Genomic DNA, 27,495 nt, shown 5'->3' with positions numbered 1-27,495 from the left:
AGTGTGTCCACATGCAGTAGACCATTGTGGGTAATGTTGGAAGTCAAAGAGCGGGACTGCACACTGATATCAGCATTGGTGTTGGTGCATCTCTAATGATATTGCAAGGTACATGTTGTTGTGCAATATGCAACACTGTCACATGGTCCAAGGCTTGATACAATCCACTGTATGTAATGTAACAACAAACAATTTGCTCAATACAGAGTACATTTGTGCATCAGTGTTTGTGCTGTTTTCAATGTAGTGTATGTCAAAAAGGATTAGCAAATGATCATGTTTGTGTCATTTCTGTTTTATGCAGCATCCCGTCCCAATTGTTTGGAATCGGGGTTGTACGATATAGAATAAATTTCCATTTTCCATGGCTTTTAACCAAATTGCCCACCTAATGTGACATTATTCCAATTTCTACAAAATATCTGCCTTGGACGCTGACGGTGGGGTTTATGTCTCATTTCCTGCTAACGCGCAGTCACTTTTAATTTAGCTTACTATGACCCTGACCTTTCCTTTGCTCCCTTTTTCAGACTCCATTCACTTTTTCCTCTCTCAGAAATGGGAAAGATAGAGAGAGGTGAGGCAGACGACACGATATTAGTTTGGTGCTTATTTAAAACCCAAGACTTTTCATTTCCATACATGGCACATGCTGCAGACCGCTAAGCCACCATGGTCACTCCTTATTTAAAACATTTCTAGTGGAAATACCATTTACTTTAATTTCTTTCACTCCGCGCTGTGTATTGCAGCCGTGCTGAAGGTTATCCCACAAAGCCGTCTTGTGTGGGCTCTCGCAAACTTAATTCAGTGCCTTCTCTACATAATGTAATGGATTTGTTCTTACAGTGTGCCCTTTTTATTGAAAGTGTACAGGAAGACCAAGAAAGAAAAAAAAGGGGGCATTTTTTTGGCAGTAAATCACAAAACGGTCTGGACAGGGGAGCACAGTGGATGCACAGTGGCATGTACCCACGCACTCACATCTGAAACGGCCTGATAAAATAAATTGTAAAGATTTGTGAATGCAAATGCACTCTGGCCCCAATTCCGACTCTTGTGGAGATAAAGTCCCCTCCTTATTCCTTTTTCTCCTCCTGTTTCTATGTGGAGAAATTTTCTGCCCTCTTATTTCTCAGCCGAGGTGTGGAGCTCGCGTGATAAGAGAATATTACCTGGCACTGACTCTGCCATTGTTCCGCTGGACTAGCACCTTGCTACTCACTCTGTCTCAAATATTTTTAGAGATAATACAAGCTTTCTCTATTGTAAAATTTGAGGTTATTAAAAGGGGTTACTGCGGAGAGGGAGAAGAGGTTATTGCGGAGTGAGTGAAAGAGAGCGTGAGAGTGTTGTCCCGCAGCTTTTAGCCGCTCTGGCTGGCTCTATCGCTGCGCATCAGCTTGCTGTATTTGGACAGAGCAGACGTCGTAGGAGAGAGAGATAAATGAAGGGGGGATTCAGAGAGCGAGTAAAATGTGTGAAGAAAAAGAATGAAAGTGAGCACAACGGAGAGAGAGACATTAAGGAGGAAAGAGTGAGTGTTTCACTGGGTAAATAAATGGATGGTCACAGCAGCTAAAGATACAGCAGGGCCAGTGCTCCCACCACAGGCTGCATCGTGCATCGCTCGCATCAAAGCTTTTTTTAAAGAGCCTTTTCATTTCCGACAGCCCGCTCAAAGCCTCTCCCATACCACGCTGGAGTTTGAAACATGTGTGCTCTCATTAAATCCTGCCAAAAACACCACGTGCATACACACTCATTCACTTGCACCACTGTATATGCTGCCTTTTTTTACACACACACACACACACACACACACAGATGCACACAGAGAAGCCAGCGTTTCAAGGCATTCGCTCCTCTGTGAGGCAGGAGGCAGCGTGACAGACCCCAGCATGCAGAATAAAGACCTATCATCCGCTGTCATTCTCTCCTTACAGACCAGGGGATTTTGCATGGGGCTTGCTGAACCTGGTTTGAGGTTGTTATTTATTTATTTCATCTGTTATCAAGGGCTTGGGAAGCATAACGTGCCTTTGGTGAGGAGGAGTACAATGCGCTACAATCCCCTCAGTGATGGATTTCTCTACTCAGATCCTGTACCGCTTTGATTTATGATATAATATAGTGTGATACGCCACTCATGCTACACAATAGCGCCATACCCCATACTGATGTAATTCCAGCTCACTGTCGCCTCTTAGCCTATCACGGCCTGCTGTGCTTGAAAAGGGGAGAACCCTCAAATGCACTTCAAGGGCAATCTGATTGAATTAACCAGCCATTAGATGTATGAGATGAGCTGTAATGAGGAGGGGTATTTATCTATTCAGATGAATGAGTTCTGACCGCAAGGTCATGATACTGCTGCACCATCGTCAGGAAAACCTGCCCGACCGCGTACCTGTTTGCGTCTCGCTCGGCCGTGTTGTTTTAACCTCTCATTGTTGAGCCGAGCGCGCGTCACGGAGAGAATTTAGCTCCTTATGGTGTTGGCGCTGATGGTGGTTTTTTATGGACCTGCTTGGCGGCGCTCATTTCTCTCCCTCTCGTCGCAGTCCTCGTTAATGACTGGGAGAATGGGAGTCAGAAGCAACAAATGAGCCGCAGTGTGTTCTTGTCAGTCAGGTGCATTGGGAGCAGATGCTGTGAGCATTTACACCTTCATGTCAACATGTTTGCTCCTTAATTCACCCGGTGTCTCACTCTTGCTTTGTCCCCCGGCCTGGTTCCATATTGGAAACCCTGCTCTCTTTGTCCATATCTCTCACTTGCATTTGCATAAATGTAATGAAAGAATTCCAACCTCGCCTCACCCTCTTTCTTTCCATTTCCTGCAGGCCTGCCCCCGTTGTTCCCTCTGAGAGGAAGAGGAAGTGATGTCACGCCACCACCACCGCTTTGAGAGGGACTACCGGGGACCCTGGGAGCGGAGAGACATCCGTCCTTCTGGCCTCCACAATGGAGGAGCCAATCATAGCTGTGCCTCTGCCGTCGTCAATGGCAACAACCGTCCGGGGCTCCTTCCCCTCCCGGTCATCCCCTCCCTCCTTCCCACCCCGGTCACAGTTGCCGTGACAACATCCAGCAGCGACATAGCGGTCAAGCGAGGCATCACGGCAGCAGGCTCGGTGGCTCCGGCGTCGGCCAAGGTAAGAGCCTGGTCCAGATGGACAGCGCAACACCTGCAACCCTTGGAAGCCGCTCAGTGTTTCCACCTGCTCTGTCGAGTTTCTTTTAAGTCTTTGTCTCTCCAAGTGTCAACTTTTTTTTAATTTGTGAAGACTCCCCAACTGGACATAATCTCCAACTTTCTCCATGCTTTTGAGGGTTTCCAGCTCTCTCGCCGTCCTCACATTCCCCTCTCTCACTTTCTCCAAATGTCTCTGTGCTGTCCAACTCACTGGCAAGCCTGTCTTCATGGTTCAACTGTCTCTTCAAGCCCATCCGCTCGCTCTCTCTCTCTCTTCCTCTGCTGCCTCCTGCACTCTCCACCCTTATCCCTCACTCCAGTCCTGCTGCTCTCTCTGCACTCTCTCTGTCCAATGCCCCATTCTTGCCAAGCCATTTTCCTTCCATCTTCATTTTCCCTCTCTGCCAAATGGCAGGCTTGTCCTGCCTGTGCCTCCTTGGTAATTTTCTTCTTTCATTATGTAAATGACCTCTGACAGTGGCTCAGATGGGTGCTGCCGTCGGAAGTGATGGTTAGAGGCGGTGCAAACAAACAAAAAAGGACCACATCATTATTTAAGTGCTGGGTTAATAATAGATTTAAAAAAGAAGAAGGCTGCACATGGCTGCACATTTCTACTTTTTGTTTACTTATCGTTTCTTTTTTCTTAGCGTGGGTATCGCTTAGCTATAAATGATCACCAGGCCATATAATAACCATGATATTTGATCCAAAATAGGTTGTAAACCCACTTTTATTGAAGCCTCACACCTCACATTAGTAGCCGAGTGAGCGCGAATCTCATTTGTCTATGCATCATATTTGTATGTTGTATATTGTGTTTAGATATACAGAAAACTGCAGCTCGGAAATGTCTGAGGGGTATATTTGAGAGCTGTACAGTTCGTGTTCTCCACCCCCTCGTCCGGGGATTTGCTAGCTAGCTGGCTGTCAGCAGCCTGTGAAGAGAAGGGCCTTTACCAAAAAAAAAAAAAAAAACGAGTTAGGCATTTCAGCCTCTCCCCTGCCTCTGCTTCCATGGATACCATTCATCTTCTCTCAACACTCCTCCTCACGATCAGATCATTTGCTTTAATTTGGACTTCTGGGCTTTTTTTTTTCTTCTTTCCCTCTCCTTGCTCTCGGTGGGGCCCGTACTCTAAGAGCAGAGGTAAACAATTGTCTGGCAATTTAGCCCGTAAGTGCACATAGATACCCTGCTGAATGCACTGACCGCAGACACAGTAAATCTGCTCTGGCACCGCGTCGGCCCTTCCTTTTGTGCGACTGAATAATTACATACATCCTGACAAAGTCTCGCCAACTCCCACCGCGGCCATTGTCATCATTCAATGGCTGCCAGAGCAATTAGGTGCATTGCCTCGCACGTGAATGCACAACTGTTTAAAGGTACAGTATATGCGGGAATGTGTGTGCGTATATGCAGCAGATATAATGCAGAGGCCTCCCCAGATGCTTCTCTGTTAGCTTTATTCAGGGGTTTACCTTTCTGCTTTGTCTTGCCTTTGACAGTCCTTTGTGAGGCGGGCAATAGAGACCAGCGATGTTTAAAAAGGGAAATACCCAGAGTCTGGGCTCTGCTTTAATTATGGCCTAGAAAAGATACAGGGGCCTCAAGAGCTGGCCAGTACCACAGGAGCCTGTTTTTCTGTCTTGCTCCTAGCTGTCTCCTGTCCTCAGTTGATCTCTCCCTCTCTGTCATCTTCGATCAAAGCTATTGGGGGTCAGCCTGATGGACGGATGCAGCTCTCTCTCCGTGGTCCCTGTGTCTCTGCTCTGTCCATGGCTACACTAAAAAGCTGACAGGCTGTTATTGATCTCCACTGTTTGGAGACTCTCTCTTTATAAACATGGCAGCCCAAGTGGGGACACAGTCAAATAGTTAGACATATTCAGGAGTGTGTGCGCGTGTGTGTGAGCGTGATACTCCTGCACATGATAATCATTCCTCTTAATGTAAAATGGGGCACAGAACAGGTGTATTATTTCAGCGTTACTTTGTTTTTTCGTGCTCTGTCATAAATAACCTTTCTTCATGCGGCCTGCTTCAGCTTAAATGATCATGTACGGAGTTGTATGGTTGGCATGATGGTGCTGTGTGTGTGCATGCACGCACATGTGCGAAGGTGTGCATATGTGTGAGTGTGTGCAAGACAAATGCTGAGAGTGGAAAAGTACCATCTGGTCGCATTGTCCATCGTGATGTAAAGCCAACCACATGGAACAGTGGAGAATAGTTAATTTAGAGCTTTACTTGGTTATCTAATGCCAGGCCAGTCATTAATTTTTATGTATTTTTATGCCATTGTCATGGATGTATATTCACTGACTGCACACATTAAATCTTTGTTCTTAATGACAATTTCTGTCTCCTGCTGATAAACAGGACTCGTATACGTCAGCACAACGTCCAGTTTCTGTCTAGCAAGTGATCCTGTGATCCACAGCACCATTTCCCCACAATATCAATTCCACTCAATTTACTGGGTGTTAATTAAACAGACTTCTTTCTAATAGATTCATTTTTTTGTGACTTTTTTGCAAAAATGGACAAACACGGTGGGAGCTAAACAAGCTAATGTAGGCATAGCTTTAGCACTGCACATAGATGTACAGCGAATAAACCAACATGCCACCGTGATGTGACAGTTTGTCACCTTCCCACAGCCATGGCTGTTTATATTCATTATAGGCATGCAGAAACATGAAGACAGAGACTCGGAAGTGCCTGATGGGACGTTAACACTTGGGCAAAAAGAAGTATTTGTCTGTAAAATCTATAGGCCGACACCATCTATGTACAGTGTGTTCACCCTCTTTGAGGTCTCTGTTGTTGGAGTTGCTTCAGATCACAGTGACTGATTCAAATAACGACCCACAAATGGCGTGTGCTTTTAAACGAACCTTCGCTTCCTGTGAAACGTCTATGCTGGGTTAAATGTTTGCACATTAATGTTACAGCCCGTTCTACAGTGCAAGTGAGGATTTTATGGGGTTTAAAAATTGGCTGGAGTTTTTATCTGAACACATAATCTTACTCAGAAAGTGTCTTCTCGCCGATAGCCCACAGAAACATATGAATTTTTTCTGCGTGATTTAATTCCCTTTAATATGAGATTTTTAATCCACCCTCCCCTGATGCTTAATAACAGCAGCGCTGGAAGTTGTGTCTCTTTACCAGTCTTCATTGAACACAGATGCAGGTGCCACAGTAGAACTAAAAGAACAGACTGTTATATATTGATCTAAGGAATGCCACAAACTAATAACTGTTGTCAGTATGGGGCTTTTGCTCGTAGGCTTGTGTTGATTCTCTATATCCTTGCCATTTTGATTCACTCTGTTTACATCTCATTCGTTCCTCTGTTGAAATGTTTGATGATATAATTTGGCTTCCGATTTGCTGAGCAGTCTCAAGCCAGCAGAATGAGCTTTTCCTTTAGCCTGTAGCCATCTCATCAGTCTAATATTTACCCTCTGCTTTTTTCCAAGTATTTTTACAATATTGTTGGTTAAATTTGAAAAATAAAAGGCTAATGTTAAGATCATGTGACCTGTGTATTGTGTGTATTGTTTTTGAGAATAAGTGTGTGCAGTACTGATCATAGGAACGTAGGCGTTAAGCTGTGGTCAGCCACGAGGAGCCGTGATGTTAGTTAACGAGCCTCACACTGACAATGTTCTCAGTATTTCCTGTACATTTCTCTCATTTAACAAAGACCATAGCGTGACTATGGCTCTGCTGCCAGGAAAACAAAGTCGCACACACAGCTCGGCCAACAATGGCGATGGATGTATGTGATGTTTACCTTTAGTTCTCTTTATTAAAAGTCATCCTGAACAAGGAGTGTTGCTCCAGCCTCAGCCACCATAAGTACCGCTGTTTGATCCTCTGCTGATAGAGATTGAATGGAATACCTGCTGCTGGCAGTCCATTAAAGTGGCTTTCATGGGCGAGGCCAAATGAAGCGTTCTGTTCTGCCGAGCACGTCTCGACAGAAGTCGCATCCCGTGACTGATCGCACCACCTGGCAGGGATTCTTTTACAGTAAGTGTTTAGTCAGTTATCCAATGCGTATGTTGGAAAGCTAGAGTGGTTTTGCATGTTGGATGCATTGTATGTAATTTCTGTTTTGAAAGTTGATTTGTAAAAAGTTCTCCTCGCAGCTCATGGAAACAAAATTCCCCTTTTCTTTTTTTTTCCAGGCATCGACAGTGCCAATCAATAGACCTCGTCTTGAAACAAAATCACACTTTGTGCCTTTTTGGTCATTGATTTCAGTCAGGTCAGCTAGCCAATGGATTGAAGCAGACCCCATACTGGGGCCAACACAACATGGTATCCAGAGAACAGCAGGTGTCGTGGCCTCACTCTGACACTATCAGAAAAAGAGTGAAAACACACAAAAAGCATGGCTCTTCTCGGGGCTTTTATTTTATTTTGCTATGTTTCTGCTGCAACCGCATCGAGTCCTGACAGTGACAAGGCGAACAAATTACAATGAAATGCATTTTCAGCTTTGAAACATCCAACGTTTTAAAGGCAACTGCAGTAACCGCATGTGGAGCGACAGTGTTATATGACTGTGCATCGCCTCTGTAGCGCATTGGCAGTGTTTTAGCTTTCATTAGCATTTTATTTTTGCGGGGCCTTTAAATCTACATCAAGAAAAAAAAACTCTCTTGAAATGACTGAATGTTTATTGAGGTAGAGGCGAAAAGGGGAAGGCTTCTTTTGAAAACCGGGATAACCTTGTGACGAGTCACTGTGAATCGTATTGAATATGAGATGATTAAAGTTTAAGAAGGTGCACGCTGGGGGAGCTGGATGAGGGAGACGGAGTGGGGATAGGGCGGAGGGGAGGGAGGCGGGGTGGCAGGGAGTTGCTTTTGAATTAGCTTCAGATCGGAGAGGAAGCTACAATTGTTCTATCAAACGGGGAATCTCTTTCACCAGATGAAGGACAGATGAAACTTCACATTTCCTAAGCAGACAGACTTACCACGGGGTCTGGAAGAAAACCCCGCTGCCTCATGAGGAAAGCCAAGAGCACCAAGAGACATGATTGCCTCGCAGCTTGAGATAAAGTCATCCAGCCTGCCTTTAGTTGTTTATACTGATGGACATAAATTGATGTAAAAATGTATAATTCAGAATGTTTATACTCTGCCAGACGTCTTCGCGCGGGATTCCGTGTTGTTCTTTTATTCTTGACATTTTAACTTAAAGAAAAAAATAACAAAATACGCACTCACCTCTCCCTAAATACTAAGTAGCAGTTGGCTTTCTGAGGTGCTTTTATCTTTCTCTGAGGAGTAGAAAGGTAAACAATCTTCACACTCCGCTGCCTGGATTTGATTTATTAGCCTCTACTGTATGTGTTGTCATCCTATCGCAGAGGTTGCCGCGTGCCATTTGCATTCCCAGTGAAAATGTCAAAATCCAGCTCTCGTCAGACAATTCCTCAGAAGCAGACCGAACTGATTGATTAGAAATACTTCATTTCAGCACGGTGGCTTTCATTTATTAACCATACACCATCGTGTAAAACCTGAAGTCTCTCTTCGCAGGTGAGTCAAGCCCCTCTTTATCTGACTTTCAGTGTTTGAACAGTTATGCAATTTTAAATACGTGGAGCCAGAGGTCTGTTGCACATTTTTGTTCTTCATAAGTGGTTAAGTGGTGCATGTGTCAGAGTATATTTTAGCGCTAAAAGTCAGCTTGTCTGACACGGAGCTGAGACGAACCTGTCAGCGCTTCGTGTCATGTCCGTGCGGTCGAAATGTCAGTTTGGATAAAGACAGCCCTCAATGGTTATGTAGAAAGCCGCCTTCAAGTATCAGACTTGCCACTGTTAAAAATGTCACTCCTTTTTGGTTACTCTGGTTGGATTTTTTTTTTCCTAGCTGGGAAAACAGCTTTTGAATTCCAGGCACAATATATTGTGCCTGCTGTTTCTATGAATACGTTCATAGCTTTTCTAGTTAGACGGGTTCACCTGATTTTTACTGGTCTGACAGTTTATGAACTAAGCGTCGCAGTTTTCCTCCTCTGCTGCTTTACTTTCCATTAGTCATGCATTAATTCTTTAGAATTTCTTTTTCTATAAACACAGACATCATCAAAATGCTTGTGGACAAACAAATCTGCTGTCAGGCGTCTGCAGCAGAGTCATTAACAAACGGTGGACCTCAAGGGAGCAAAGCAGGGATTAAGGTGTGATTTTCTGCAGATGATATATGGAAACTTGAGAGTGTTAACTAGAAGCTCTGAGTGTGTGTTTACCGGGAGCAGTTGCATCAGGGTCTTTATGTCTCTGCGTCATGTGGGGAGAAATAAAGCTTTCCGCCCGGAATCGGACCAGGCTATGCTGTGGTGATTGTTAATCAAGCACAGCGATCCGGAGCCAGACAGACAGACAGACAGACAGACAGACAGACAGACAGACAGAAAGCCAAACAGGCTGAGAGACAGATCGACAGACACCTCAGTCATGAGGACTGCACACTGTCAAACTGTCAGAGGAGAGACACTGTAAAAAGGGAACTGTCAGCCTTCACTTTTTTTGTTATCAGCGATTGAAATCGGATGGATGGAAAATGGGAGTCATGAATCTGATGACAGATTTATCAGAAATCTCACACCCTCATCACACAGTCAGGACATCGTCATCTTTTGTTGTCGGCGGAAAATATTGACAGCGGTCTTCCCGATTTAAGAAGAGGAAAAAAAAAAGTCCACCCAAAAATGAAACGGCTGGCAGATGTGGGACGATAACAACGCAACAGGTCAAAGAATAGGGGAAGGCGAGTGTTATCTCTGTCTGTCTTGTCAATCTCGCTGACAGGATGTTCCACAGGCTTCATCCAATCCGTATCCTCTCGTGGGTCTACCTGCATCTGTCTTTCTATCTATAGGGCTCAGATCCCAGCTGACCTTTCGCAGCAACAATGGAACGCCACATTTATCCATCCAGCCGTCTGCCTTTCCCTTCACGATTCTGCAAACCAGGCCAAGTCCTCATTCTCCCTGCCTCTGCTATTGATGCATCTGCTTCATCAGAGCTGCACTTTAATCCTCTTGGAGGAAATAAAACACACAGGCAGAGGCAGGTTATTGTTCTGATATTCCAAAATACGAGACCTTTCGGGATCCCGGCTTTGTGTCGGGGTCGTGCTGGTTGCAGCGGGCTTTACAAACGGCTGCATGCACAGCTCTGGCAGGAGAAGAGAAGACGGTCCAGAAGGGGCTTGCTCTTTGTGTGTTGTGTGTGTGTGTGTGTGGGTGGGAATGGAAAGCAGCCTCCTCAACACACCGGCTGTCTTATGAGTCTGGCTCCAAACTGACGGCCTGATGGCTCGATCTAATAAGCAGTCATTGGATATCAGATTCAAATCTTTCTGCTCTGTGAAAGACGAGACGCAAGCCCCTTCTCTATTTATGTCACAATGACTGTGCACTATGAGTGTGTAATATTGAAAGGGCTGCGGAGTGTGTTGTCATCCAATACTGTACATCTGCTCTCCCAGCAGTACACAGAGATCATTGTCTCGCTGGTCTTTGAGCAGAAACTGGCGCGTTGGACGTCACTGCACAAACAAAGGTGTGTTTACAAAGTGCAGATTCGTCTTGGAGGCCTGCTCTTCCTGTCTTTCTGTCTGTCTTCCGCGCTTGCCAGTGCTTAGTCTTCTGTGCTCACAGATGGGTTGGGAAATTAGGAGCTTATTCTGCTCTCTGCAGCAGCTCAGTTGATGAAAGTAGCAGTCATAGGAACCCCTTTCCCACATTATCACCCCCTGCTTTTTATCTCCCTCTATCGCACTTCCATTACTGTTTCTATCTAATTCTTCAGCCCATCTCATCCCCACAGACCACCACCCCTCCAGCCACTTCAAACAACTTCTTGTCTTTGTTGAAGCATAGATCCTCATTCCTGCGTCAGCGTTGCCTCCCTCTGAGCGCGCTTGTGTGAAATTGGATTGCTGATCCGTTGGCGCTGAGTGGCAGAGATATAATATGGGATAGCGGCAACCGCATGTTCTGATGCCAGAGACAGCTGTTACAGGACACAGACGGATCACAGATGATGCTTGACTCCTAGTCTTCGGCTCTTCAAGGCTGGAAATGCTCTCAGAAAATCTCATGACAACATAAAGAAGATCACCGCCGAACAACAAACAGGAACGCACCAGGCTGCGGTCAGGCGCGTTGCTCTCCACAGCGTGCGCAAGGTTGTCAGATTTGCTCGATCCCCTCAAGTGTCAAGAGGGTCACGGTTGATCCCCGGGCAATTTGAAGTGGCTGTCGTCTTAGATTTGCCATTATCATTTGTCATCGCTGCCACCCCCACGCCTCACTCCTTCACTTCCTCATCAGAGGGTGAGAGGTTTGTGTCAAAGGGGAAAGTGATGCGTCGCACAAATGTACCTTGCTGTTGTCAAACACTCACGCTCTGTTGACCCGAAAGATGGATGTGAAAAGTTGGCGCTTTGTTCCAGGCTCTGATCAGCTCCAAGTTCAAGTCACTGGTTTCTAGTTGTCGCAAGTTTCCAAAGCAAAAACAACATAAATAGTTTGTATAGTTTGGTGCAAAATACGACCAAATTCAGCAATATATTGGCAAAGCTGATGTCATGATGTGACCTACAAGGGGTTTTATGCTCCTCTTAAAGACATGAATCCTAAGACAAATCTAAAATCAGGCCTTTAGTCATTTTACTGCAACATGCCTGTGATTCAGAGGTTCAGTAGACCCAGCAGAGTAGATTAGTGGTGTCATGTAGTTGCTAATATCATACAGCACTGATGTTTTTGGAAAATGTTGAAACCAACCATGTTCGTGTTGGTTTAGAAAAAGTATTTTCTGCATATTTTAAGGCACTTTTTTGAAAGCAGCAGAAATAAATTCAGTGAACCCAAAGAAGGACTCTCTCCTCTTCAGTTCAAGGCTGCCATTCATCTATCTATGTAATTGAACGCATCATCAAATGAGCGGATCAGCTCTGTAGCCCTTCAAAGACCCACACTTAGTACCCACATTCCCCTTCAAGTGTTAAATGAACCCCCTGCTGAGCCTAGCTGATTGTATGTCATTTGGCTTTCCTCTGGTGTGGAAAAAAACCCCTCATCTGCCAGCTTCTTTTCCCCTTCCTCCATTGCCACCCCACTCTCCCTTTGTCTGTCCTGTTCCACAGTTGCAGAATAAAGAGAGGTGGCATTTAAAAAGGTCCACATGTGGAGGGGTTGACATTCAAAGTGCTGCCACCTTAAGGTTAACTCCAAACAGAAGGTGACGGCGAATGCGGGCTTTTAACGCATCAGTCATGTCATGTGGAATATATCAGATATCAGCGAGGAGACAGACGGAGCGGCGTTCAAGATGCACATGTAAACAATACATCTCTCTCCAGCACGTCTGGCACTTCCTTCAGCTCCATCTCACACTTGTGGTAATAAGGTCTGCGGGTGCTCTCAGCATCAGTTACATGCACCAAAAGAAACTGAGGTTTTTTCATGTTTGGCGAGTGTGCCGCTGCCCAGGGTGTATTTGTGCAAATGAGCATGGCTACAAAAAGAGGAGTTATGGACAATTGCCCTGCCCGAGGCTGAATCATGACTCCCGGTGAAACTAAGACGGTTACTCTTTTGTTCTTGTTTGAGAAAGGTGGACAAACGTGCTTGCACTTCCTCTGACTGTAAATAGACATTGACAGCCTTCGCTTTGAAAGTTATTTGCTTGACTTGACAAGTGTTTCAGTTGGATGCACAAAAGAGACAATAAGCAAGGCTTAAGAGAGGCTTCCAAAAATACTTGGAAACAAAATCATTAGCCAATTGATTCCCCCCACCCCCCAACCCCCAAGTCTCCTTTTTTTTCCTCCCCCCTCTGTGTGGCTCAAGGGATAGTATTGTCTGTTGGTCAGTCCAACACTCAGACTGAAATATCTCAACAGCTTTTGGATGAACTGGTGTGAAATTTGCCACAGACATTCATGGCACTCAAATGCTTTATATATCCTGATGAACTGATGCACCTTGCACCGTAGTCAGGTCAAAATTTTAACTAGTCCCACACCTTCAAAGCCACTGGCTTACCCATCAGCCTCAGCTATACTTTGTGCACAGAGTATATTCGCATCCTGATGTTTGAATTTAGCTCAAAGCATCACACTATGCCTCAGCCCCAACATATGAACTGAACAATTGTTTTTATGTTCTGGTCACACACAAAAAAAAAGATTTGAAAGGTTACAGAGTGCTGTTGTGTCCTCATTATGACAGAGGCTTTTCTTAGACTCCAGAAAACTTTTTATCTGTCTCATTATTCTTCCATTCCTCCCTGTCCATTATTGTCAGACTCTTGTATTGTGGTCCAGTAGCTGTGGGCCCTCCCTGTGCACTATGCTCAGGGGATCCTCAGCCAGCCATTTTAATAATACACACATAAATAATAGATATATTTTAAATGCAAATTCTAATAGGGACTTTGGGGGTGACTGAATCATGCAGCATTTGTGGTTTGACCTTAACTCTGGCTAACAAATTACTGGGAGCTCGGTGTTTCTCATTAGGAGCTCCACGCATCATCACACTGCCAAGTACTCCACTGCCATAACCACAACCGCTGTATGCACCATGTAAATGTTTTCCTTTAATAGTAGTTGTGAGTCTTTACATGGGCTCTTTTTAGCCCTGTTGCCACACAGTTGAAGTGTTTTGGTGGCACGAGTAAGACTACATGAAATGGCATCACTACAGCAGTTGAGATCCACAATTTATTAATGGAAACAGCTTAATGTTGCTGCTATTGTGGTAGAATACATTGCTGGTATCACTTTATGTTAAGGTACACGTATTCACCATGAACTAGTTGCTTATTAGCATGCATTTTTGTAGCATATTGATATTTTATCAGTCATTATAGAGCTCTTATTTATGCTTTATTCTGGGGGCAAGGATTATTCAGGGTTAGATTATTAAGATCATAATTCATGTACAACAACCTCCTTACTTACTATTAATAAGCAGTAAACAGGAGGTTATTGAGAGAAAACTCTTACTTAATGAAAAGCCAAAATACTACTAATATGCATACTAATAAGCAGCTAGTTGATGGTGAATATGTGCTGTTGGTCTGTTTTTCCATTAAATCTGGTAACTGATGGGATATTTAGTGATACAGAGGCGCAGGTGCTTATCAGAATTAGTGTTATGACCAGTAAAAGTGTCAGCGTAAAAATACTCCATTCCAAGTAAAATTCCTGCGTTAGGAGTGAAAGTCCAGAAATATTGCAAGCAAAATTAGATTAGATTATCAAAATAAAAGTACCGGCCTGGCAGGAAAACTGAATTATATAGAGTTAAGTACAATACTATGAATTTGGCCCCTGTAAAGATGAAATGATTAGTGAAATAGGAAAAGAGAGATAAACATCTCTCATTTTTGCTTGAAAGTACTTTCAGCCCTCTTGGTGCTACAGTAGCTGAGTGTTTTTGTAATATACTCATATAATACATATTTCTAATATAGTCAAATCCATCTGTTCATCCTCTGTACCTGTTCATCTTGTTGAACATCACAGGGCGTATCCCAGCATGCACTGGGTACACCCTGGACAGGTCACCAGTCAGTGTCTGGGCTATAGCACACAGTCACCCACCCTGCATGTCTGGACTTGAAACCCAGGACCTTCTTTATGCGAGGCAGCTGTGGTAACCACTGATCCATGTGCCGCCGTTCATGGCAGTGAAAAACATTCTGAAAAACTGCTGCGTGTTTGGAAATGATTGAAGCAATAAATCTGGTCTGTGTATCATGGTGGAGACATTTACTGCGTCTTGCACACACATTTTAAGAGGTGTTTCCATAAAAGAAAGCAGTAAGACGTTCCCCCAAACCAAGACGCAGACACGATCATGGCAAATATCTCAGAATTACTGTAGTTATTGTGTTACAAAGACAGGTTGTGTGAATTGTGTTGTGAATTAGTTTGTGCCTCGCTGATTGAATTTAAGATTTCATCAGACAGCCCTCGCCTCCGCATCAATTCTCCGATCCCGCTTCACAGCAGATGCTCCACTGTACAGTCTTCACGGCCCCAAAACCAACAGCTGGTCATCAGAGTTACAGACAACTTTAAACCCCCCCAATCCCTGACACCTTCGTCTCGGCCGCCGCAAAATGCACGAGAGTGCAAACTGTCAACAGAGGCCACACGGCTTGTATTCCTCCGTAATTCTGCTCTAATAACAGCAGCGGCAACTATATTGCAAGCGTAATCAGATTAGATACTTCTGGGAAATAACAGTTGATAATGTTTGAAGAGGAGGATAATATCCCTGTTCAAATTAGTCTGCAAATTAGAATAGAATAAATTGTCTGTTCGCCATAATATTTTACCGAGTCTAGAGGCAAAGCAATCGAAAAGTAATTGAAAGCAATTAGATTATGATTACTAAATTTGATTAATCTGGTGGATTACACTACTGGTTGACAATTTTAAGTAGGTACTCTGTAACAGATCAGTAATATGTCACAGAATCATTTTTTAAGTAAACCTCTTTGTTAGCACATCATGGCACTGGTGACAGAGGACGTTCTCTGTGGGTAATGCTGCTCAGTATATATGAAGTCCTGCACTCAGCCGCACTAAAAATCAGCTTTAATCACATTTTTTATTCTTTGTGTTTTTCTCTTAAACTCAGTTGGCGGTGACATCAGCTGTAAAGTTATTTTCAACAAACTAGAAGTAAACTTATTTTGCTATAATCAATCATTGTCAGTGTAACGGCTTTATTAAATCAAGTAATTACTTTATAATTGCTTGGTGCTGAAGTGGCGCGCTTCTTTACATACTGGGGTGATTACGGCTTAAATTACTATACAGGTGTGCGAGCGATGTTGCGTCGCGGCATCGGTGTGGGAGCACGTCGCACTTCCCGTGCCGTCCTTGACTTGTTCACGCGCTGATCTTTGTCAGTGTAGGCCTGTCGTGGACTTGGCCGTCTGGTTCAGGCTGCTCTCCGCCAGCCTTGCCAGGAGGTAATGTCTGTCATTGCCTGTCATTTAGTAAGAGGGAGAGTGTGTGTCGTGATTTGACACAAATGAAAATGTAAGGTGTGATTGTTGAATCGCCCCCCCCCCCCCCCCCCCACACACACACACACACACTTCCATTATGATATCCCCTGTTCATTTGATGCATTACTGGTGCTATTACTGTGAGCTATAGCCTAAATGTCAGCCCACTTTGAGGCATTCTGCTCAAAAAAGAAAAAGAAAAAGAGGATGTCTCAGCCTCCTTTCTGTGTTGAGGTTGTTTTTGTTGTCGTTGGAAATTCTCCAGCTGCCATCTCAATTAAGAGGCTGATTTCGGGGGAATGTTTGCGCAGTCTCGCCGCATCTTGAGCGCGTCCTGATGTATGTCAGAGCGGCGCATAAAGAGAACACATTCAAGGTCAGATTGAAATTGGAACCGTTTCATCATGAGGCATTATGGGAAGTGCTGTGCATCTGAGGGGGCCATAAATATTGTCAAATGCGAGCCAAGCGCAGTCACTATACGGCGCTTGCATGTGTTATTTTTAGGCTCGGGATTTATTGTGGACTTGTTTCTTTTTGCAGAGCTGTTTAAATGTTAACGGTTGCAGATCCAGGACCAGTGATGTCAGGATGCGACCGTGTCCTTTTCTCCACTCTTGATGTCTGCATGAGCCCTCACACAAAGTTGGAAAAGAGGGTCAGAACTATCATAAAAGGAGTGTGGGAAAACTTCATTAGCATAGCATTTCATTCCAGTAAAAGGGACCAGCATGTGTCAGCAATTGAAGTGTAAATAATGTATGTTGTTCAAATGAAGGATGTGGTCGGCCAGGCAGGTGTGTTAATCTCCCACTGCTGGAAAATGCACATCATTAGCCAGCACTTTAAATGACCGAGGCTTTGCAGGATGGTGCCAGCTACTGGGAAATGGATGAATGATTGCATTCTGTATTTGGCGAATCGCATCCTTCCTCCATTCACACACACACACACAAAAAAAAATCCTTCAACTGTCAGACCTAGCATGTCATGTTTCGGTTTGGCTTGGAGATTCGACAAGAAACGGATGTTAATATAGCTGCTCGAAAGGGCATTGTGGGTTTGACACAATCAAGGACTTGTATTGTTCACTCACTGGGCAAAATCTTAATTATATTTCTACAAGCAAGCCATGTCAGATCCCACTCGAACAGAGGATATGGGCTGACTTTTACCAAGGGCGCCAAGAGCTCAGTGTTTATTGTGCTTTGTAGTAGACTGTTTGTTGACTTGCACTCAGCCATGAAAAGTCTTTGCGAGTATTCTTTCTTGAAGGGCAGTCAAGGCTGCTTCTCGTTAAATCGCGGAAAGTCCGGAACAATCCAATTGAAAACCGGCTGAATTATTATCTTGAGCTCTGTGAACCCACGATGGAGATTATTGAAAATGAGGGTGATTGCCCTGTTACTTCAAATTTTGTCTGCCAACTTGGAGAGGAATCATTTTATGCGGAGGGTTGTGCGTTCGCGTGTGTTTTCTCTAAGGAGAATAAAAGCAGAGCGAAGACCGTGTGGGTGTGTCTGTGTTCCCCAGCAGAGCGATTACCTTGGCGAGGTTAAGAATGAATAAATGCTGTTGAATGCAGTCTGCAATTCGTTGAATGACAGCTGCTGATTTGGACCATGATGCCTACACAATATAAGCTCGACACAAGTAGAAAAGCAGAAGATCCAGAGTTGGCAAGGTCACTGCCGCTTTGTAAATTTCTTTCCCTACAACATAGCTAAATCCTTCTTCCTCTCATTCTTATATTCAGATATATTGTTTTCATAAAGGAAGTTTGGCGCAGAAGTAATTCACGGTTCTCAATGTGCACACACACAAAGGAAAGTAATAGAAATACCTCTGGCTGAATGGCGAATGTCTTGAACCATTGAACTGGCGCCATCTGTGTGCTAACCTTGATCTAAGGGCGCACATTTAAACTATTTTGAACCGCACAAAAGAGATGAAATACTGTAAAATATTCAAGTGGATTGTAAGCTGTGTTTCAGCTGATGAAGGCAATCAGGGGTTGGGTTTGCTTTTTCATGACTGGTCCCCAGTTACGACGAGCACATTTACACAAGCTTTGTGCTTAAAGTCAGTTATTTTATACATTTATTCCACTACATGTCTCTACTAGATTTATCTGACAGCTTTGCAGATAAACATTTATAAAAACCTCTTATGAGCATATAAAATGTAACCCATAGATATGCATAACATTAAATTACCAATTAAAGAGTGTAAGTTGGGAAATATTCACCACAGCCATCTTAAAATGCTGCTTAGGTGTTAAAGAATGAATAATAACTAACTTATTTAATAGTGTAATATACTGACAGAGCCCCTTTAGGTTTGTAGTTGCATATTTCCTCATCTGGAGCGACATTATCGTGTATGTGGAGTGATATTTTAGGCCACCTTTGTGAATGCAGGACCAGTCCACTCTGTTTTAGCTCTGTGATTGGTCTCCACCATCTCCAGAGGGAAATATCAGCAGCTAAATGCTTCACTGTGTTCACCAGCCAGCCGCTAACTGTCTGTCTGCCTTTCAGTGCTGAGCAGGTAGTGGACAGTGGGTTTTTAGAGCTTTCTCACTGAAAACAGCTGCCTGCCGCAGCCAGAACTCATGATACGACAGCAGTGTGAGTGAACCCAGTCAGTTCGGCTGACTGAATATAAAGCGCTGTAAAGCTGAGGGGATCTGAAGATTCAGGTGATAATTTCCACACGGTTACATTGTTTTTAATATTATCGTTTGATAAATTGTTAGTAGAAGAATATCCATTATAGCAGTTTTAAGTGAAAATGCAATTAATGGGTTTCCAAAAGATTATCAGGGAGCGCTGAGCCTGAGAACATCAACCTTAACAGAGTAATTGGATACTCTGTGCAGCAGGTGACATTGGAGAAATCAGTCATTGGGGCCAAGATCATCCTCTGGACCTGTAGAGTTTTTATCCTCCTCACATTATCCTCCTTTATTATGACTTTGCTCAATGATTTTCAGAATTTTTACTTTTTGGACTTCAGCTCTAATGAACTAAATCAACCATCTACATTGTTGGCTAGCTCGAAAGAAAATATCAATCCAATCCGAATACGAAAAGCTGTTAAGACAGAATGGCAGACACCTCAGCATTTTGGGTAAAAGAGTTAAATATAAACCCAGTCACGACACGACATGAATACATTTCAGGTGATGTGGCTCTTGACTTTGAAGGTGACTTTTTAAATTACTTTTTATTCACTGTCCAGAAAGCAGACACCGTCTCTTCTCTCTTTAAGCTGTAAACTGACATCCTGCAATGGCTTGAGATCGTGATTCTGTCTCCTTTTGTTCACTTCCTGGCATAATGCTCCTTCTACCGTGTCCAGTGTTCCTTATTTTATATTAACCTGCCCCTCAAAGATCTAGGTTGAGCTATCATTAACAAGTAAAAATGCTCCTCTTTTTTTTTCCTCTTCATGCTGAAGGTACCTCCTTAAAATTTATTGTGGTCAAAGAAAAAGGAAACATTAATATTTATCAGGTGGAAACACAAGGAGAAGAAGAAATGTAATAGTTGTTCTAATTCAAATCCTTTAAATTTGTATTGAGCGAGGTAAGGATGTGACCAGAAATCTCTTGGTGTGTGACCTGCATATTTTCCTGGTAAATGAGACATGTTAAATGATGTGCCAGAGGGAAAATGGGTCTTTTCAAGCAGCACACACTGTTCCGATCATCACAGATAACCAAGCTGGAAGGCCAGGGACCTAATTTAAGGGCTATTTACCATACGCCAGATTTTCAATGGAGCTGCTCCCGGGTGAAGCAATGGGTAAAAAAAAAAGGGAGAAAACCTGCAAGAGAGAAAGATTTAAATCTTGCAGAGCCCACAAACAAGATGATTTTATATTTTCTGCGGTTTGCAAAGACACCGGAAATTAATAATTCATCCATCTCATCTTGAGATCCTCTGCTGTGAATGTTTTGTGAGCTCCTCCTCAGTCTCAGTACTCTGCACGGAAAACGAGGCAATCCAGGAAAAGAGGGCCCACTTTGATCAAAAACAAAGAGGTGGGATGTGATTAATTCCAGGGCACATCTTCTGGCTGTATCACCCTTGACTGATTCATCAGACTGGAGCGACAAAAGGAACACCATTTTTAATCAGAGTCATAATCCTAGATCAGCACTTAAGCGGGATTTGTCTCCGTACCAAGTGACTGTTGTCACCTCTCAGCGTGTTTAGGCACCTCACAGTAGAGGTGTAATAATGATGAACAATGAGCCCTCTCGCTCTCTCTCTCTGTCTTTGTCATCTGTTTCTCCTGCTATCTTGGGACTGCCTCTTCTCTTTTCGTCCCTCCTGTCTTACACTCTTTGCATTAATCTTCCTTGAACATCCAGACTTCCAGTTAATATGAAACTGTCCTTTCCGGGACATACCGATAGCTGAATTTGGAAATCTGCCGATACCTGCGCTCTTTTTCCTTGGGTAGCAATTATTTTCATTATTATTAATATTGTTGTTGTTGGTACAATGTGTAAGCTTACATGAGGCTTTAGTAAACCCCACAGTACTTTGGATTAAAAGAGCAAAAGGCAATGAACTGTAGGCTTCACATACAAACAGGTGACGGAGTGCTCATTGCTACGGCAACTCCTTTAATGTTTCGAAAAACCTTTGAAGAACGTGCACAGCAATGCGTTATTAACTGCAAGTAAGTCGATGTCTGTACTTGAGCTCAGCACGACAACGTGAATATTTGAAATAAAAGAGCAGGAAGTGTGTCAAGAAATAAATATCTACAGTATGAAGTTCACCGTAAGCAGACGATGGAGTCTGGATCCGTTCATGGATTAGTGATGTCAGATGAATGGACTGCATCAGTGGAAGTCAGCCACGCATGCATTGCATGGAATGTAAATACAGTAATGTTTGTGTGTGTGTGCAGAGATGCTGTTTAACAGAGCTGCAGATAAGAGAGGATCTTTTTGGCTGTGATGAGTCACCCCAGGTTTAATAATATCAACTTTAGGCAAAGCAAATAAAACAGTCTAATTAAAGCATCCTAATGGCTGCATTATCAAGTTGTGCACACAACAATTACAGCACGTTGTTCTTGCAGCTGGTATTAAAGTTGATTTGACGGTGATGGAGAACCTTGCGAGCTGTTCAGCTGGTGACTTTTGGCCCCCCAAAATGCCTCAGCCAGGCCCTTCCCTCCAGCCGGAGTTATGACGTACTTGACTTAGAAGAGATCGCGTACCAGTGAGAAATGGGGAGCTCTTTCTTTTGTTTCTGCACTCAAATATACGGCCTCATTTCATCGGCTTAACGACCTCATTTAAATGAGCCTAATGACTCTCACTAATGTCCGGGCATGGCCACGAGATTGTGACCGCTCTCACAAGCAATGTCCTCTGCATGCACATTGTATATCTCCATTATGAGGCCTGGTCTCTGTGGAAAATACAACCTATTTATTGCCTTCTCTCATTGCGTAAGATTAATATTGATATAATGCAACGGCTTCTCTGTTGCACAGTTTACAGGTTAGAATTTCTGGGGCATTTTAAAGCCTAATTTATTTTACATTGTGGTTTAGTCAAATGGATGTTTATGCTGCATGTATTTTTCATGCAAATGTACGTGATGGAAATGTTCTGCTCTGTAAATGGCAAAACAAAGTTTATGACATCCCTTTCATCAGTTGTTTTAAGTGTGTCTGCTTCTTTTGGTTCATTGTTTCCCAGCAGTATAGTTTTTGACGGCTGAATTGAGCGCCGCAAAGGTCACTGAAATGTTAATGCCAAAATATAATTTCAAGTCAGCCCTTCAGAATTCACAGAGAACACATTGCAAAAGGGAAATGTTAAACCTCCACATCCAGACATGTTAGCACCATTTAGCTGTCTGCGCGTCACCCCCGTGTCGCAGCTTGTGACGACTCTGCTGCGTCTCCCTCAATCTGCAGTCTGATAGTTTCCATTAAAGATCAGAGTGTGAAGCCAGCACTTGGCTACTCTGTTACAGATCAATTTAAATAAAGGACTATGCTTGGCGTCAACACAGATCAATATGTGGACGGGCTTCCTGATGTGGTCATAACCACCAAAGCAGGCCCATTATGCGAAGCGCTCTTGTCAAAGACGGATGTTAAAGCACACACAGTCAAATATGTGACAGGGAATCAATGCTCTCTGATAGGGACTGAAACCTGACAGCTCAATAAGCTTTGCAGGGACGATGTACCCTCTTATTTCTCTACGTCCTCCCCTTCCCACCATAACTATATCCCGTTCCTACAAGGGACTTAACAGCTCAACCCTGCAGACTATTTCAGATTACAAGCTCCTGTCAACAAGTGCACAGGGAACCGGTCGTGCAGGCTTCTGTAAGGAAATAGGAATCTGTGTGCAGCACAGGTGCTGCCGCTGACAACAGAGGTGTTTTTAAAGCCCGTCTCCAGTGGCATCATTACCTCATTCGGATACAGTAAAGCGGCTGCGCACGCTCCTGGTCAAGAAGAGGGACCTTTGGATAAAATCCCCAAGAAACTTTACTCGAAAACCAACTGTGTCAGCTGCTGCAAAGGAACTCTTACTTGCAGATGTTGCCTTTTTCAACACATGTTTGTGAAAATTGCACATTTCTCTGAAGTTTTAAACAGCAGATGTTGTGTCCAAGGAAGGTGTAAACAACTAATGGTGTCTGCTTTTGCATTTGAGTCATCAGCGCATGTGTCATGTGTCTTCTTACATAAGTAAGAAGACGAAGAGAAAGAGGACGCCTCAGGTATTGAGCCCCATTTCTGTGCTCATTGGTATTCTAGTTTTATATTTGGCTGCAGGAACAGTTTTTAGTAACATGACTCATCCATGTAAGTGATTAATCATCTAACTCATGAATATTAATGTTGTCTGTCTGTGTCCATGAAGCAGAAACACTTTTTCATCTCTCACATTACCGCCTAACAAACAAGTAATTCGAACAACAAAATTAAATCATTTTAGAAATGCCAGAGGGACTAAATGTTGGCCTAAAAAGGCATTTCAAGATTTTTATTTCTTTATTTATTTGTTTTGAAGTCCCAGTGTTCATAAAATTGATGTGTGCATGTACCTGTTATACAGATCCAAAGCAAACCTTTGTAAGTCTGCCCATTTCACTGGCACTGGGACTGTTAGAATACATACTGAGCTGTTGTACTCACCAATTTTCGGGTAAAATGGGGAAGGACAAACAGATGCCAACTAGCTAGAGGAATTTCTTCTTGACACATTTACTGTTTGCTTGATTCTCCGCAATTCTGGTGTTCGTCTGGTGTGTAACTTTACTGCATGAGTGTACTGAAGAGAGCTGGACACCTTCAAAACTGAAAACAAAGGAGCTGGAGAATGTGTGTGAACCGCAACATTGACAGGACCGCTGCATTGATTTTACTTCTTGGAGACTGAACGGAGCTTTTCTAGTGTTTTTCAAAAGGAAAAGAACTTAAAGATCACTGATGTTGCCCATAGAGGATGTATGATTTTATTGCTTTTATAAGTGGATTTACTTTATTCTTACAATATCGACAACAGTCCAGAAAGCGTGTTTTTTAAAATGGCATTTTGAATGGAGGACGAGACGTGTAGTTTCCTCCAGAATGTTTATGCAGACTTGATTTCCAGGTGTTCAGTTTTCTTTCTTTTTTATTCTTTTTTTTTTTTTTTTTACCAAATTGTTTGCTGTTTCGAAACAAAACAAGCATGGAGACATCAACCAATCTTCAGTGAGATGCTGATTTTACTTGTCAATTGTAACTTTCGACACAGGATATGGACCTTGAAATTACTTCTGCCATCTGTATAGAGAAGCATTAGCATTTGAAAAACCGACAACATTAGACCAAATCAAGAGAAACTCATTCACAGGCGGTTGAAAGGCGCCTCTGCTTAAAACATCCTCCCATGATTCAAGCCAAGGTCTGTTTATCCACCTGCCGCAGTGTAGTTCATGGCTATTTCTCACTTTCTTTAGGAGTCTTGGGTCTCTAATGATCCCAGCATGTCTCTCCACTGTATATCTTACCCCAAGCAGCGTGCTGTGTGGACTCCCCCCTGTGCTTGCAGGAGCACAGAGCTGCACTGACCACTTCATCTTGTGGGATAAACCAGTCTTTCAGTCTCCTCTCAAACCCTAGGGGAACAGTGCTGGAGCTTCACAAGTGAAACCCCAAATCGACATGAAGCAGTGGACAGGTTACACATGTGGCTGCCCGTCCACTGCTTCATGTCGATTTGTCCTTTTAGCCGATAAAGGCTCAAATCTAAAGGTAAAGGCAGATAAATGCTGTATCCCTGCTCGAGTCATGTCACTTATCTAAAATAGGTCCACATTTGCAACATGAACACATTTTTATTTCTTGTGACTGTCAAGTATTATAGCACATTTTATTTCTTTTTACTAGGAAATGCTCTGTAGTGAATAAAAAGGCTGCAAAAATAACACATAGTAAGAGGCTTGTAGGCCCTCTGGTAATTATATACCTTAGTGGAGTCATGAGGGGTTTTGATTTGACTGCACATTCTACTGTACCTCACTTATTACTGCTATTTTTAGGAACCCCAGTGAAAGGTGATAGGCGCTCTGTAGCCAACTGGCAGATTAATTTCAACGTCCAGAGTTCATCTGAGTGGAGCTGATACTTTTGCTCATTGTGCTCCTGTAATGTTGCATCTCTGCGTCATTAATTAGGCACATTTGCAGCGAATACTGGCCATTGGCTGTGCCTGTATGATCAGTTTAATTACTCTGACTTGTAGTGTGATTAGAGATTTTGCCCTGCAGGTGCAGGTGCTGGTGTGATGTAACACTGTAAAACGCTTCAGTGTGTGCTTTTTACCGGATGACATCATGTGGATGGGAAGTTAAACAAAATACAGCCCTGCCTCCTTAAATACCATCTGCTTTGAAATAAGCCATTTCAGAGCTCATATTTTGGGCATTTCGTCAGACCAGCATGGGTGTTGGCCAGAAACCTGACTGTTCTGTTCTTGTGGTCCCTATCGACCACGGGCTGCTTCTTTGTCTGCCAGATCTTTCGGTGCCCAGCGAAAGTCAATAGGGGGCTCCATGGGATAGTAGCATCCATCTAACTGCCTGTTTGCTCTGTTAGTTTCAGAATCTGTCCCTGTGTACTTGCATCACAGAATGAGTATCAAATTATCCATTTAGCTGATTAGATATGATCACGAGTCCAGTTTTTGACCATAACTGCTATTCCTAGTGTCTTTTATATACATCAGGTCGAGCAGGAGTCCTACAGAGATAGTCCTTAAAGATGATCTTTTGTTGTTATTGGACACGTGGCCTTTTACTACAACACTAAGGAACCATACACAGTTCGATTCAACCTCTCAACACTGTGTGAAGTGTTTCTCCCGGGGGAAGCATCTCCTGCCCTCCCATTGCATCCTTTTGGCGTAACTGTTTGTGAAGAAACAAGTGCAGGGGGAGGTGTGAGTTATGTGTGGAGGTGTGAAGCTCAGGGCAGGGGAGGACAAAACGTGAAGCAGTACTGTATCAACTCAGGTGTAGAACTACTTCACCCAAATTGGTAAGGTAATTATTAAAAGGTAATTATTTTTGTGGATTTTTCCAGCACAGAAGCTAAGTTGTCCTTGATGGCATGAGGTTGAAAGAGTTTAGAGCTGCAGTGCAGGACTTTTACACATGCATGAACGTCTGTTGCATTCACCAAGTGAGTTAACACAATGCTGATTAATCACCCCAAGGTAAATCTCTTTGACTTTCACAGTATCCCAGAGTTTTTAAATCTGCCATCTGTGGCTGCAGTCCTGTGCTGGTGCACCAGTAGTGATGTGTTTTACATCAACCAGCAAGGATCGGATCACCAGAGATGGAGGGTGGAGCAATGCTCCAACGTCGACAGTGTTTGTGCAGTTACTCTAACTTCCAGAAGGGGAAGACAAAAGCTCCATACTGCAAGTTTAATTCAAAGCTGTTTAGCCACTACAAGCAACCCTTTCATGCATACTGTGCATTCTGTAACTGAAGACACTGCCTCAACAAAACATGCCACTGTCAAAGTTAATGTGCTCAGAACAAAAGAAAATCCGTACAAACGCGAAATTTTGAGATTTTTTTCAGACAATACGCCAGTTTGGGACTGTATGGACCTGTGCAATAAACATCCACTGCATTTTGTCCCTGCCTTGTCTGGTTTTTTGGCCTATGTACCAAAACATCCCATTGTTTGTCTTGCAGATTGCGTGCATTGTAAAGTGCATTTAAAAGCTCCCCACACAGCACTCTTGGCAAAGTAGATATTGTTTCCCTTTGTATTACAATATCAATATAAATTCAATTTATTCTATAGCACTAAATGGCTGTTTGCCCAGTTAACGCTCATTCATTACAGCCACAAATGCACTCTATCCTCACTCACACACACACACACACACACACACACACACACACACACACACACACACACACACACACGCACACACACACACACACAAGGCCACACATTTTGTCGTTTTTTTTCTCAATTCAACCACAGATGAGAGCTACACAGTTGTCTCAGTGTCTCCGAAGTTGGTGCTGTGACAGGCTGCGGATATTTTGTTCCCCAAACACTCACCACATATCAGGCAGGGTCATGGCCTGCTGGAGACCTATGTCTCTCACTGTCCCAGCCAATGGCAACGGAGGGCAGCACGGCCCCTGACACACTCCTCTGGGAGGTGTTACCATGACATAAGGAAGTCTCCACAGCTCATATGTCCAAGCACTAGTCACCATCTCTACTAAAACCTTACTACCACTGCTTAGTCCCACAGATAAAACATGTTCACGGCGCTGTATCACCACAGCCACTTATACTAGGAGAAAGAAAACACTAGAAAAGGAGGGGCTGAGGTAGGGTTTGGAGGGCAAGTGCTGCAACAGAGCACTCATGGGATATTAGGCGGGGTTTCCAGCCCTGCTTTTCCACTGAAGCTTGTCGGCCTCGCCCCTGCGATCACGCTTCTCTTTTCTGAAACGTGTGTCGAGCCAGGAGCTTGCCGAGCTGTCGGAGTGTCTTAGCTGGAATTTCAGTGGAAGTGAAGTCCGTTCCCCTTCAGTCGTTTGGCCCGGGGCTTGAAATTATGGAGTCTGTATCCGTAGCCCTTTCTATGGTGCATCAATAGCATATATACCCAACGGGCGCTTGTGTTGTGTGTTT

The 27,495-nt window shown here is 43.6% G+C and overlaps 1 protein-coding gene across 2 annotated transcripts in view; it reads left to right on the top strand.

Annotated features, from left to right (window-relative positions):
* Window positions 1–27,495, top strand: part of LOC139347433 (kelch-like protein 29) — a 194,185-nt gene that overhangs the window by 62,530 nt on the left and 104,160 nt on the right. For both annotated transcript variants that reach the window (XM_070987045.1, XM_070987043.1), the window contains one exon: window positions 2,847–3,158. In XM_070987045.1, the coding sequence (XP_070843146.1) occupies window positions 2,886–3,158 (273 nt within the window). In that variant the 5' untranslated portion in view covers window positions 2,847–2,885. The remainder of the gene's footprint in view (window positions 1–2,846; window positions 3,159–27,495) is intronic.

This window comes from Chaetodon trifascialis, chromosome 19 (assembly GCF_039877785.1).
Source record: "Chaetodon trifascialis isolate fChaTrf1 chromosome 19, fChaTrf1.hap1, whole genome shotgun sequence".
Taxonomy (NCBI): domain Eukaryota; kingdom Metazoa; phylum Chordata; class Actinopteri; order Chaetodontiformes; family Chaetodontidae; genus Chaetodon; species Chaetodon trifascialis.
Note: the sequence above shows the minus strand (reverse complement) of the source record. Positions and strands in the feature narration are given on the sequence as shown.